The following is a 12,365-nucleotide window of genomic DNA, read 5'->3' as shown; positions in this document are numbered from 1 at the left end:
CGAAGAAGCTACATCGGGAACCCGGATACCTGGAGTGCTCCCGATAATCAGGTGTTTAGCCGGGACACATGCAGCTGCTGCGCCAAACAGCTGATCATCGGGAGCGCTGTAAGTATCAGGATTCCTGAAGCAGCGCCGACGATGTTCACTCATCTCTACATACCAGTCCATATAATATTGAAAAAAATTGGAAGCAGGGCATCATCACAAGTGAAAAATATGTTGTTTAAAAGCCCATCATACGACATTTCGTCTCCATGTCTGAGCCTTTTTCAAGCAGTGTACAAGTGCATACACAGAGTATTAAAGTATATAAATAAGTGAAAATATTTAAATATTCAGATAGATATGCAATTATGAATACCGTTTTAGACAACATAATTAAAGCAAACCTAATATGAATATATCAAATTATTTTCCTGCTCATACAGGTGCAGTTGATTCTTTTGCATTACAGAATCATAACATTTACAACATTAGCTTTCACATTCTTTTTCTTTACTACAATGACTCTGGCGATATGACTAGTGATGAGCGAATATATTCGGCACTATTCGTTACTCACATGAATAGTACGGTATTCAGGATATTCGTTACTCGGCGAGTAATTTGCTATTTGTCTCGGTAAATTCGAGTGACCTGTCCAGCATGTTTGGCACTTTATTTGCAGCCAATGAACATGCTGGTCTGACTTGTCAATCACAGTAATGCTGGTGCCATCTTTGGTATGGCATTATTGTGATTGGCTGCCCGAACACCGGATGTTCGTCACACTGTCAAGTGCATAACAGCGCGGCAAACACCGCTTCTGTTCGGCAGTGAAATCTGTCTAAAGAAAGAGTGAGCAGGCAGCTGTGAACGAAGGTATAACATTCACCTTCGGTCACTGATGTCAGCTGAAGGAACTACTGCTCCCATCAGCCAACGCCTGCTGCCACTAATAACAGTGAGAGAAGGAGCGGGCGACGGGAATATTCATCAGCTGGTTACTGCGCTGTAAATAAATAATTAAAAAAAACCTGGGGTCGGTTCCGTCTGGTTATCAAGAATAGAGGGGTCCCCACACTGTTTTTTTAAATTATTTAAATAAAAAAATGTAAAAAAACGGCATGGGATCACCCCATTTTTGACAACCAGCCTGGCTAAGGCAGAAAGCTGGGGGCTGGTATTCTCAGGCTGGTAAGGGGCCATGCATATTGGCCCTCCCCAGCTTAAAAATAGCAGTCCGCAGACTCCCAGAAAAGGTGCATTTTTTAGATGCACCAATTCTGGTGCTTTGCCCAGCTATTCCCACATGCCCTGTAGTGGTGGTAAGTGGGGTTCATATTTGTAGGGTTGATGTCACCTTTGTATAGTCTGGAGACCTCAAGCCCACTGCTAGTAATGGAGTGGCATCTAAAAGGCATTTATCCATTACTAATCCTATAGCTATATGGTAAATAATGACACAGCCATAATAAAGTCCTTTATTAGAAATAAAACAAAACACACTTTTCCATTTTTAATTAAAAATAATAAACAAAGTTATACTCACCTAATGCTTAATTCCACTGAATCCCTCATCTCCTGTAATAAAGCTAAAATAAAAAATACAATATCCCTCACCTCTACGTCGTTCTGTCCCACTTTGTAATCCATGTCTGGGGGATTAATAGTTTTCAACATGGACTGTTCCAAGATGCGACCATCCAGGCTGAACTGCTGTGACCTCAGCACCCTGGAAAAAAGTCAGTGAGTTTGCAATTCAAGCTCAGTGACTTCAACGCAGATCATGGTGAGAAATTCTCATGGTAATCTGCTGTGAAGCAATCGAGCTTGAACTGCGGTGACCTCATCACTGACTTTTTACCATGGTGCTGGTCACAACAGTTCAGCCCAGCCGGGAACGCAGCCTCAGTGACCAGAGGTAACCTCAATGACGTCACCACTTGTCACTGAGACGAGGGATTCAATGGAATTACATGTTATGTGAGTATAACTGTGTTTATTATTTTTAAATAAAAATTGAAAAAGTTTCTTTTGCTTTAGTTCTAATAAAATACTTTATTCTGGCTGTGTCTTTATTTACCATATACTGTAACTATAGGATTAGTAATGGATAGTTGTCTAATAGACAATTCTCCATTAGTAATCCTTACACAGCACACACACACTGTATACATCGTACGCAGCCTCTTGCGCGGTACCACCAGAGGAACACCATTGCGAATATGCCGCCGCTGGGATCAGCTGAATGATTCACTTACCGCCACCATCTTTGTACAGGAGGAGTGTATGCGCAGTTTTAATGTGACTGCCGCTATCTGTCTGCACAAAGATGGCAGCGGTCTGATTTACTGCGCCTGTGCGAATTCTGCTCAGGCATAGTGAATCATTCGTCTGATCCCGGCAGCAGATGTGCGACTTGTCTACAGGCAGAGGAAGCGGATCACATTAAAGGGGTTTTCCCACAAAACAAAAGTTAATTTTAAAAATTGTCTGTGTCTGACCATGTACGGAGCATACCACATCTCCTGGGCAGGGAAGGAAGCAAAAGACAATACTGACATTACAGCAGGTGATCACCGAGGATTCAATTTGTTAGGTGAAACATTTCACTGACTGTTTCTAAACAATATTTTACCTCACAAAATGTATCCTCTGCGATCTCCTGCTGGAATGTCAGTATTGTCTTTTGCTTCCTTCCCAGCCCAGGAGCTGTGGTATGTTCTGTAAACCAGAGGTGTCAAACTGCATTCCTCGAGGGCCGCCAACAGGTCATGTTTTCAGGATTTCCTTAGCATTCCACAAGGTGCTGGAATTATTCTGTGCAGGTGATTAAATTATCACCTGTGCAATACAAGGAAATCCTGAAAACATGACCTGTTGGCAGCCCTCGAGGAATGCAGTTTGACACCTCTGCAGTAAACGGTCAGACACAGACAATTTTTCAAATGAACTTTCGGTGGGGGGAAAACCCCTTTAAAAAGCAAATATCAATGCCAACATGGGAGAGAGAGCACACAAGGGGGAGAGCACAAGGGGTACACAGGTCAAAAAAGAGATGACATGAGACGAGAAGACAGCAGATGGGGGAGAGAGAAAGCACACGGGGTGAGAGAGACAGATCACAGGGGGGGAGACAGCTCAAATGGGACAGCACATGAGGGGAGAACACAGCACAGGAAGGAGAAAGACAGCAGATAAGGGAGATAGCACATGGGGTAGACAGGTCAAAGAAGAGAGCACAGATGGGAGAAGTCAGCACATGGGGAAAGGGAGAGTGGATAGGTGGGAGAGCACATGTGGGGGAGAGATTCTCAACGCTGCAAAGCCTGCCCCCATCATGATGATACTGCCCTCCATCTAGTATATATATAAATATATATGTATATATATATACACACACACACTGTGTGTGTATATATATATATATATATATATATATATATATATATATATATATATATATATATATTCTGAATTAAATGAGATCTTTGTCCCAATGCTTATATGACAGAATATATTCCAAGATCTTCAGCATTGCAGATTTTATCATAATGGGAAAAGTGGGCTCAAGGCAATTAAAAGCGCAATTCAGACTTTAGTAATGCTTTCCCCCCCTTATTCCTCCTCACTGTCCTCCCTTTTTGTACTGCTTGTTAATTGTATTTGCATAACCTTACATATGGTTCATGATGTTATGCATCTATCCCTGACCCAGGCTTTGCTTCCTTAACCCTGGTCCACTGATGTCTGTTGAGCTCCACGTTGGGCTTTGCAGATGGCATGGTGTGATCCTATGTAACTATCTGCCTGGGCCTACAATATAAAAGGCCTACTAAGACACACTTGTGTCATGGCATTAATTCGTATTCCTGAGTCCTGTTTGCCTACAGTCTCCAGCATCTCTGCTATCTTTTCTTTCTCTCCTGTCCACCTGCAGTCTTCAGGACCTCTGCTACCTGTTCCAGGTCTCCTATCTGCCTCTACAATCTGTTTCCCACATGACTCACCTGCCTGCTGCACCGACACCCATGACCTGTGTGACCACCCAGACCAGGGGCTTGAAGTATCCTCCTCAACCGGTGATACTAATACATGGATTAAGAAAGTGAAGCATTACATTTTACTTACTTTTGCCTTAGATTTAGAAAACGATTTAGCAAAAATGTGTTCTGGTAGGTGGGAAGATAAAATTCTTGGAGGAACCATTTGTTTTATTGTTTCTTCAAATCCAACTGTTTCATACCATGGTGATCTCATGAAGATAGGCAAAGTGCTGCTTTTTGCAGCATCTCCTTTGTGTTTTATTAAATTTAAAATTTCAATCATCCAGTTAGTACCTACAACAAGTAAAAGTTTCACAGTTTGTTATACTTTTTTTTACTTTGGCAAAATAATTATTTCTTAAAATCTTGCTGAGCTACTGGGTGACTGTATATGGACTTAAAGGGAAGTTATATACTGTGTTATAAACTGTAGTGAAACACTTAGGGGTTCAAAGTTCTCACCATACATCTAGGTAAGTTCCTTGGGGGGTCTAGTTTCTAATATGGGGTCACTGGTGGGGAGTTTCTACTGTTTACGTACATTAGGGGCTCTGCAGATGCAATGTGATGCCTGCAGACCATTCCATCTAAGTCTTCATTCCAAATGGCGCTCCTTCCCTTCCAAGCTCTGCCATGCACCCAAATGGTGGTTCCCCCCCACATATGGGGTATCAGCGTACTCAGGACAAATTGGACAAAAACTTTTGGGGTCCAATTTCTCCTGTTACCCTTGAGAAAATACAAAACTGGGGGCTAAAAAATAATTTTTGTGAAAAAAAAAAGAATTTTTATTTTCAAGGCTCTGCGTTATAAACTGTAGTGAAACACTTGGGGGTTCATAGCTCTCACAACACATCTAGATAAGTTCTTTAGGGGGTCTACTTTCCAAAATGGTGTCACTTGTGGGGGGTTTCAATGTTTAGGCACATCAGGGGCTCTCCAAACGTGACATGGTGTCCCATCTCAATTCCAGTCAATTTTGCATTGAAAAGTCAAACGGCGCTCCTTCCATTCTGAGCTCTGTCATGCGCCCAAACAGTGGTTTACCCCCACATATGGGGTATTAGCATACTCAGGACTAATTGCACAACAGCTTTTGGGGTCCAATTTCTTCTCTTACCATTGGAAAAATAAAAAATGTGGGATGAAAAGATCATTTTTGTGAAAAAATATGATTTTTTATTTTTACGGCTCGGCATTATAAACTTCTGTGAAGCAGTTGGTGGGTCAAAGTGCTTACCACACATCTAGATAAGTTCCTTAAGGGGTCTAGTTTCCAAAATGGTGTCACGTGTGGGGGGTTTCTATGTTTAGGCACATGATGGGCTCTCCAAAGGCAACATGGCGTCCAATCTCAATTCCAGTCAATTTTGCATTAAAAAGTCAAATGGCGCTCCTTCCCTTCCGAGCTCTGCCATGCGCCCAAACAGGGGTTTACCCCACATATGGGGTATCAGCGTACTCAGGACTAATTGCACAACAGCTTTTGGGGTCCAATTTCTTCTCTTAACATTGGAAAAATAAAAAATGTGGGGCGAAAAAAATCATTTTTGTGAAAAAATATGATTTTTTATTTTTACAGCTCTGCATTATGAACTTCTGTGAAGCACTTGGTGGGTCAAAGTGCTCACCACACATCTAGATAAGTTCCTTAGGGGGTCTACTTTCCAAAATAGTGTCACGTGTGGGGGGTTTCAATGTTTAGGCACTTTAGGGGCTCTCCAAATGCAACATGGCGTCCCATCTCAATTCCAGTCAATTTTGCATTGAAAAGTCAAATGGCGCTCCATCCCTTCCGAGCTCTGCCATGCGACCAAACAGTGGTTTACCCCCACATATGGGGTATCAGCGTACTCACAACAAATTTTTCAACAACTTTTGGGGTCCATTTTCTCCTGTTACACTTGGTAAAATAAAGCAAATTGGAGCTGAAATAAATTTTTCGTGAAAAAAAGTTAAATGTTCATTTTTTTTTAAAACATTCAAAAAATTCCTGTGAAACACCTGAAGGGTTTATAAACTTTTTGAATGTGGTTTTGAGCACCTTGAGCAGTGCAGTGTTTAGAATGGTGTCACACTTTGTTATTTTCTATCATATAGACCCCTCAACATTACTTCAAATGTGATGTGGTCCCTAAAAAAAAATGGTGCTGTAAAAATGAGAAATTGCTGGTCAACTTTTAACCCTTATAACTCCCTAAGAAAAAAAATTTTGGTTCCAAAATTGTGCTGATGCAAAGTAAACATGTGGGAAAAGTTACTTATTAAGTATTTTGTGTGACATATCTCTGTGATTTAAGGGCATAAAAATTCTAATTTGGAAAATTGCAAAATTTTCAACATTTTTGCCAAATTTCTGATTTTTTCATAAACGCAGGTAATATCAAATAAATTTTACCACTATCATGAAGCACAATACGTCACAAGAAAACAGTGTCAGAATCATCAGGATCCGTTGAAGCATTCCAGAGTTATAACCTCATAAATGGACAGTGGTCAGAATTGTAAAAATTGGCCCAGTCATTAACGTGCAAACCACCCTTGGGGCTTAAGGGGTTAAGGAGCCTACTGAAAACTCTTCCTGAGAGGACAGGAAGGAAGTAAAAGTCAGAAATGGCCCCAGTGGCCAGTGTGAAAATTGCAAGATTACAGGTTTTTTTTTAGTAAGGAGGATTGGAACATGAAAAATAAATATTGCCAATTTTAACCCCTTAAGGACCAAGCCAATTTGTAAGTTAATGACCAGGCCTTAATTTTGAAATCTGACTACTGTCACTTTATGTGGTTATAACTCTGGAATGCTTAAAAGGATCCCACTGATTCTGAGTTTGTTTTTTTCATGACATATGATAGTGATAAAATTTCTTCAAAATTTCTTGTGTTTATTTGTGAAAAAAATGTATATTTTATTTTTTTTGCCCCTAAGTCAGAGTGTTATGTCACACAAAATAGTTAACTAATAACATTTCACAGATGTCTACTTTACATCAGCACAATTTTTGAAACATATTTTTTTTTTCTTAGGAAGTTATTAGGGTTAAAAGTTGACCAGCGATTTATCATTTTTCCAACAAAATTTACAAAACTATGTTTTAGGGACCACCTCATATTTGAAGTGACTTTGGTGGCTTATATAACCGAAAATACCCAAAAGTGATGCCATTCTAAAAAATGCACCCCTCAAGGTGTACAAAACCACATTCAGGAAGTTTATTAACCCTTCGGGTGCTTTACAAGAACTAAAGCAATGTGGAAGGAAAAACTGAACATTTAAGTTTTATTCACAAAAATTTTACTTCAGACACAATTTTTTAAATTTTCTCAAAGGCATCAAGCAAAAATGAACCACAGTATTTGTTGTTGTTGTTGTTGTTTGTTGTGCAATTCCTCCTGAGCACGCCGATACCCCATATGTGGAGGAAGACCACCATTTGGGTGCACGGCATGGGTTGGAAGGGAAGGAGCACCGCTTCATATTTTGAATGCAAAATTGGCTCGAATCGAGAACGGATGCCATATCGCGAGATACCCTGATGTGCATAAACAGTGGAAACCAGACCCTTCAAGGGACTTATCTAGATGTTTGGTGAGCGCCTTGAACCCCCAGGTGCTCCACATAAGATTAAGGCTATGTGCACACGTTCAGGATTTATTGCAGACATTTCCTGAGAAAAACCTGAAATTTTCTGCAAGAATGCGTTTTTTGCGCGTTTTTGGTGCGTTTTTTTCCGGATGTTTCCCAATGCATTATATATTGGGAAATCCGCAAAAAAACCGCAAAATTAATGAACATGCTGCGTTTTTTACCGCGATGCGTTTTTTTCGCGGAAAAAAACACATCATGTGCACAAAAATTGCGGAATTCATTATAAATGAGGGGATGCATAATGTATGCTTTTTTTTGCGGTTTTATAGCGTTTTTATAGCGAAAAAACGCGGAAAAAAATGCAAAAAAATCAGCAACGTGTGCGCCTAAAACGTAGAGCCAGGAAAATTAAAAATCACATTTTTTCCACAAAAATCATCTTTTAGCACCAAATTTTTTATTTTATCAAATGTAGCAAGAGAAAGTGGACCCCAAAAATTGTTGTGCAATTTCTCCTGAGCACGCTGATACCCCATTTGTGGAGGAACACCACTGTTTGGGTGCATGGCAGGGCTCGGAAGGGAATGAGCCCCGTTTCATGTTTTGGACGCCATGTCGCTTTTGCAGAGCCACTGATGTGCCTAAACAGTGAAAACCCCCACAAGTGACCCCATTTTAGAAACTAGACCCCTCAAGGGACTTATCTAGATACTAGATTGTTGCCCGATTCTAACGCATCGGGTATTCTAGAATATGCATGTCCCCGTAGTATATGGACAATGATGATTCCAGAATTCGCGACAGACTGTGCCCGTCGCTGATTGGTCGAGGCAACCTTTATGACATCATCGTCGCCATGGCAACCATTATGACATCGTCGCCATGCTGTGCCCGTTGCTGATTGGTCGAGGCCTGGCGGCCTCGACCAATCAGAGACGCGGGATTTCCAGGACAGACAGACAGACAGACAGACAGACAGACAGACAGACGGAAAAACCCTTAGACAATTATATATATTGATTTGTTGAGCGCCTTGAACCCCAGGTGATTCACATAAGTTTATAACGTAAAGCCGTGAAAATTAAAAATCACATTTTTTCCACAAAAATCATCTTTTAGCGCCATATTTTTTTTTCAACAAAGAAAGCAGGAGAAAATGGACCCTAAAAATTGTTGTGTAATTTCTCCTGAGTACGCTGATACCCCATATGTGGAGGAAGAACACTGTTTGGGCGCATGGCAAGAACCTTACTGGGAAGGAGAAAGGCTTGTCTTTTTTAACACAAAATTGACTGGAATCGAGAGCGGATCCATGTCACTTTTCGAGGGCTCCTGATGTGTCTAAGCAGTGTAAACCCCCCACAAGTGATAGCATTTTGGAAACTAAATCCCTCAGGGAACTTATCTAGATGTGTGATGGGCATCTTTAACCACCAGGTGCTTTACAGAAGTTTATAACAGAGCTAATAAAATTAAAAAAACACATTTTTCCGCAAAAAAAATTTTTTTTGCCCCACATTTTTTATTTTCTCAAGAAGAACATATTTTACTGCAGATTTTACTATTAAGGTTTGAGGGTGTCATGACCCACTGGGGGAGCCCCTGAGGAACCACAACAGTAGAAGGCCCCATAAAAGACCCAATTTTACAAATTACAAATCTCAATGAATTTATATAGGGGTGTAATGATAATATTGATACCAAGGATGTGTCACAGAATTTCATACCATTGGGCAGTGAAGAAAAAATAATTACATATTTACCACAAAAATTTTGTTTTAGCCCCAGATTTAACATTTTCACACAAGAAGTAGGTAAAATTGTCACCAGAATGCGTACCACAATTTCTGCTGAATATAGAAATACACCATATGTGGCTGCACAGTACTGCTTAGCCATACGGGAGAGTTTCGGTAAGGATAGATCGCTATTTGCCTCCTGGATAGTGTTGAGCGATACCGTCCGATACTTGAAAGTATCGGTATCGGATAGTATCAGCCGATACCCGAAAAGTATCGGATATCGCCGATACTGATACCCGATACCAATACAAGTCAATGGGACACCAAGTATCGGAAGGTATCCTGATGGTTCCCAGGGTCTGAAGGAGAGGAAACTCCCCTTCAGGCCCTGGGATCCATATTAATGTGTAAAATAAAGAATAAAAATAAAAAATATTGATATACTCACCCTCTCACGCGCCCTGGTTGTAACCGCCAGCCTCCGTTCATAAGAATGAGCGCTTGAAAGTCCTTAGATGACGTCGCGGCCTGTGATTGGTCGCGGAGCGGTCATGTGACCGCAACGTGACCAATCACAAGCCGCGACGTCATCTAAGGTCTTTCAAGCGCTTGAAAGACCTTAGATGACGTCACGGCTTGTGATTGGTCGCGTTGCGGTCACGTGACCACTCCGCGACCAATCACAGGCTGCGACGTCATCTCAGGACTTTCAAGCGCTCATTCTTATGAACGGAGGCTGGCGGTTACAACGAGGGCGCGTCAGAGGGTGAGTATATCAATATTTTTTATTTTTATTCTTTATTTTACACATTAATATCGATCCCGATACCGATTCCCGATACCACAAAAGTATCGGATCTCGGTATCGGAATTCCGATACAGCAAATATCGGCCGATACCCGATACTTGCGGTATCGGAATGCTCAACACTACTCCTGGAGTACAGATTTTCCTAGAATAGTTTGTGGACTCCATATACAGAGCCCACTAAGTGACCCCACTTTGGAAATTATACACCTGCCAAATATGGTTTATGCACACTGGGGCTCAGATGGGAGAGGGGCATTTGGGTTTGGGAACGTAGAATTCGCTGAATTTCTTTTTGTGCGCAATGAGCCATTTTGCTTTTCCAGAGCCATTGTGCTACCAGTAACGTGGAAGCCTCTTATGTTTCTTTTAACAGATGAAGGACCTAAGTGGGGACTTGCTTTTTTCGTGGATTGAGTTGATGCTTTTATTGGGAACATTTTTCATAACGTTTGGGATCACATTTATCCAGTGTTCTACATTGAGCACATACTTTGGAGTTTCCTTTTAAATCTCTGAGTGACGTGACAGATGAAACCCTGATGCATCCATTCACTATAATGAGGAAGCAGAGATACTCTGGACTCCGTCTGGCTTCTGTTCAGCATTGTCCTTCCTTTCAGAGGTGCACAAAATTACGGTGGACTACATTTTTATGCATGCCTAAAAAGATGGACACTGATGGATCACTGGTCCTATGGCATTCACAGTGCCTCCATCTGCCTCATTATAGGGAGTCTTCCACCGGTGGTTCTGTCTGAATCATGTATTTCAGAGATTTACACAGAAACTCGGTATAAGCACTCAGTGTACAGCGCAGGATAAATGTGCACCGAGCCTTACTGTGATCTTTGGGAGGCAGAATGAACAAATCCACAGCAGGTGAATATTATTTTTTATGCCATCCCTCGTGCGGTATAAGTGATTAGGTGACTATATTCTTTGGGTCATTGCAATTACAGGGTTACCAGATTTATATATTTCTTTATGTTTGACTTCTGTCAAACACTAAAAGACGCTTTTTTTGCACAAAGAAGTTTTTGCATCACCATATTTTGAGAGCTATAATTTTTCCATATTTCAGCACACAGAGTCATGTGAGTGCTTGTTTTTTGCGGAACAAGCTGACTTTTTTACTGGTACCATTTTCGGGCAAATAACATTTTTTCATTGCTTTCTATTCTGAATTTTGTGGAGGCGGAAAGAACAAAACCAGAAATTCAGGCATTGTTTTTTATTCTCCGTTCTGCGTGTGGTAAAATTGATAAGTCAGTTTTATTCATCAGGTCAGTACGATTACAGCGATGCCACATTTATATTGTTTTTATGTTTTGGCGCTTTTACACAATAAAAACTTTTATAGAAAAAAAGGTACCACAATACAATTTGTTTTTGTACATCATAGAAAAAATAATTATTTTTGCATTGCTTTTTTCTGAGAGCTATAACTGTTTTACTTTTCTGCTGATGGAGCTGTATGGCGAGAAAAGACAACTTTTTCAGTGATCACGTTTTATTTCACTTTTCAAAGCGGTATGTTGATAAATAGTGATGAGCGAATATACTCGTTGCTCGACATTTCTCGAGCACGCTCGGGTGTCCTCCGAGTATTTTTTAGTGCTCGGAGATTTAGTTTTTCTCACCTCAGCTGAATGATTTACATCTCTTAGCCAGCTTGATTACATGTGGGGATTCCCTAGCAACCAGGCAACCCCCACATGTACTTATGCTGGCTAACAGATGTAAATCATTCAGCTGCGGCGATGAAAACTAAATCTCCGAGCACTAAAAAATACTCGGAGGACACCCAAGCGTGCTCGAGAAATCTCGAGTACCGAGTATATTCACTCATCACTAATGATAAAGCATAGTTTGCTACTTTCTTGTGTGATTTTTTACGGCAATCACTTAAGGGGTTAACTAGCATGACTCCTTTATAGATTGGATTTTTCCGGACGCTGCGATACCAAACATGTGCACTTTTTTTGTGTATTTATTTTTTTTACATACAAATATTTATTTATTAGTGGATTATTATTATTATCATCATTATTATTATTATTATTTAGTATTTTTATATATATATATATATATATATATATATATATATATATATATATACATACATATTTTTTTTTTAAATTTGTCTCCTTTTTTTACCTAGTCCCCTTATAGGACTTTCACTTTTTTCACTTTGAT

The 12,365-nt window shown here is 40.3% G+C and overlaps 1 protein-coding gene across 1 annotated transcript in view; it reads right to left on the bottom strand.

The window, feature by feature from the left end:
- The window catches only part of LOC143770135 (sulfotransferase 2B1-like), a 207,197-nt gene that overhangs the window by 99,480 nt on the left and 95,352 nt on the right, over positions 1-12,365 (bottom strand). Inside the window, exon 3 of the mRNA XM_077259456.1 lies at positions 4,117-4,325. Within this exon, the coding sequence (XP_077115571.1) occupies positions 4,117-4,325 (209 nt within the window). The remainder of the gene's footprint in view (positions 1-4,116; positions 4,326-12,365) is intronic.

Source organism: Ranitomeya variabilis, chromosome 4 (genome assembly GCF_051348905.1).
Source record: "Ranitomeya variabilis isolate aRanVar5 chromosome 4, aRanVar5.hap1, whole genome shotgun sequence".
NCBI classification, from domain to species: domain Eukaryota; kingdom Metazoa; phylum Chordata; class Amphibia; order Anura; family Dendrobatidae; genus Ranitomeya; species Ranitomeya variabilis.
The sequence above is the reverse complement of the archived record's forward strand: the minus strand, read 5'-3'. Positions and strand labels throughout refer to the sequence as shown.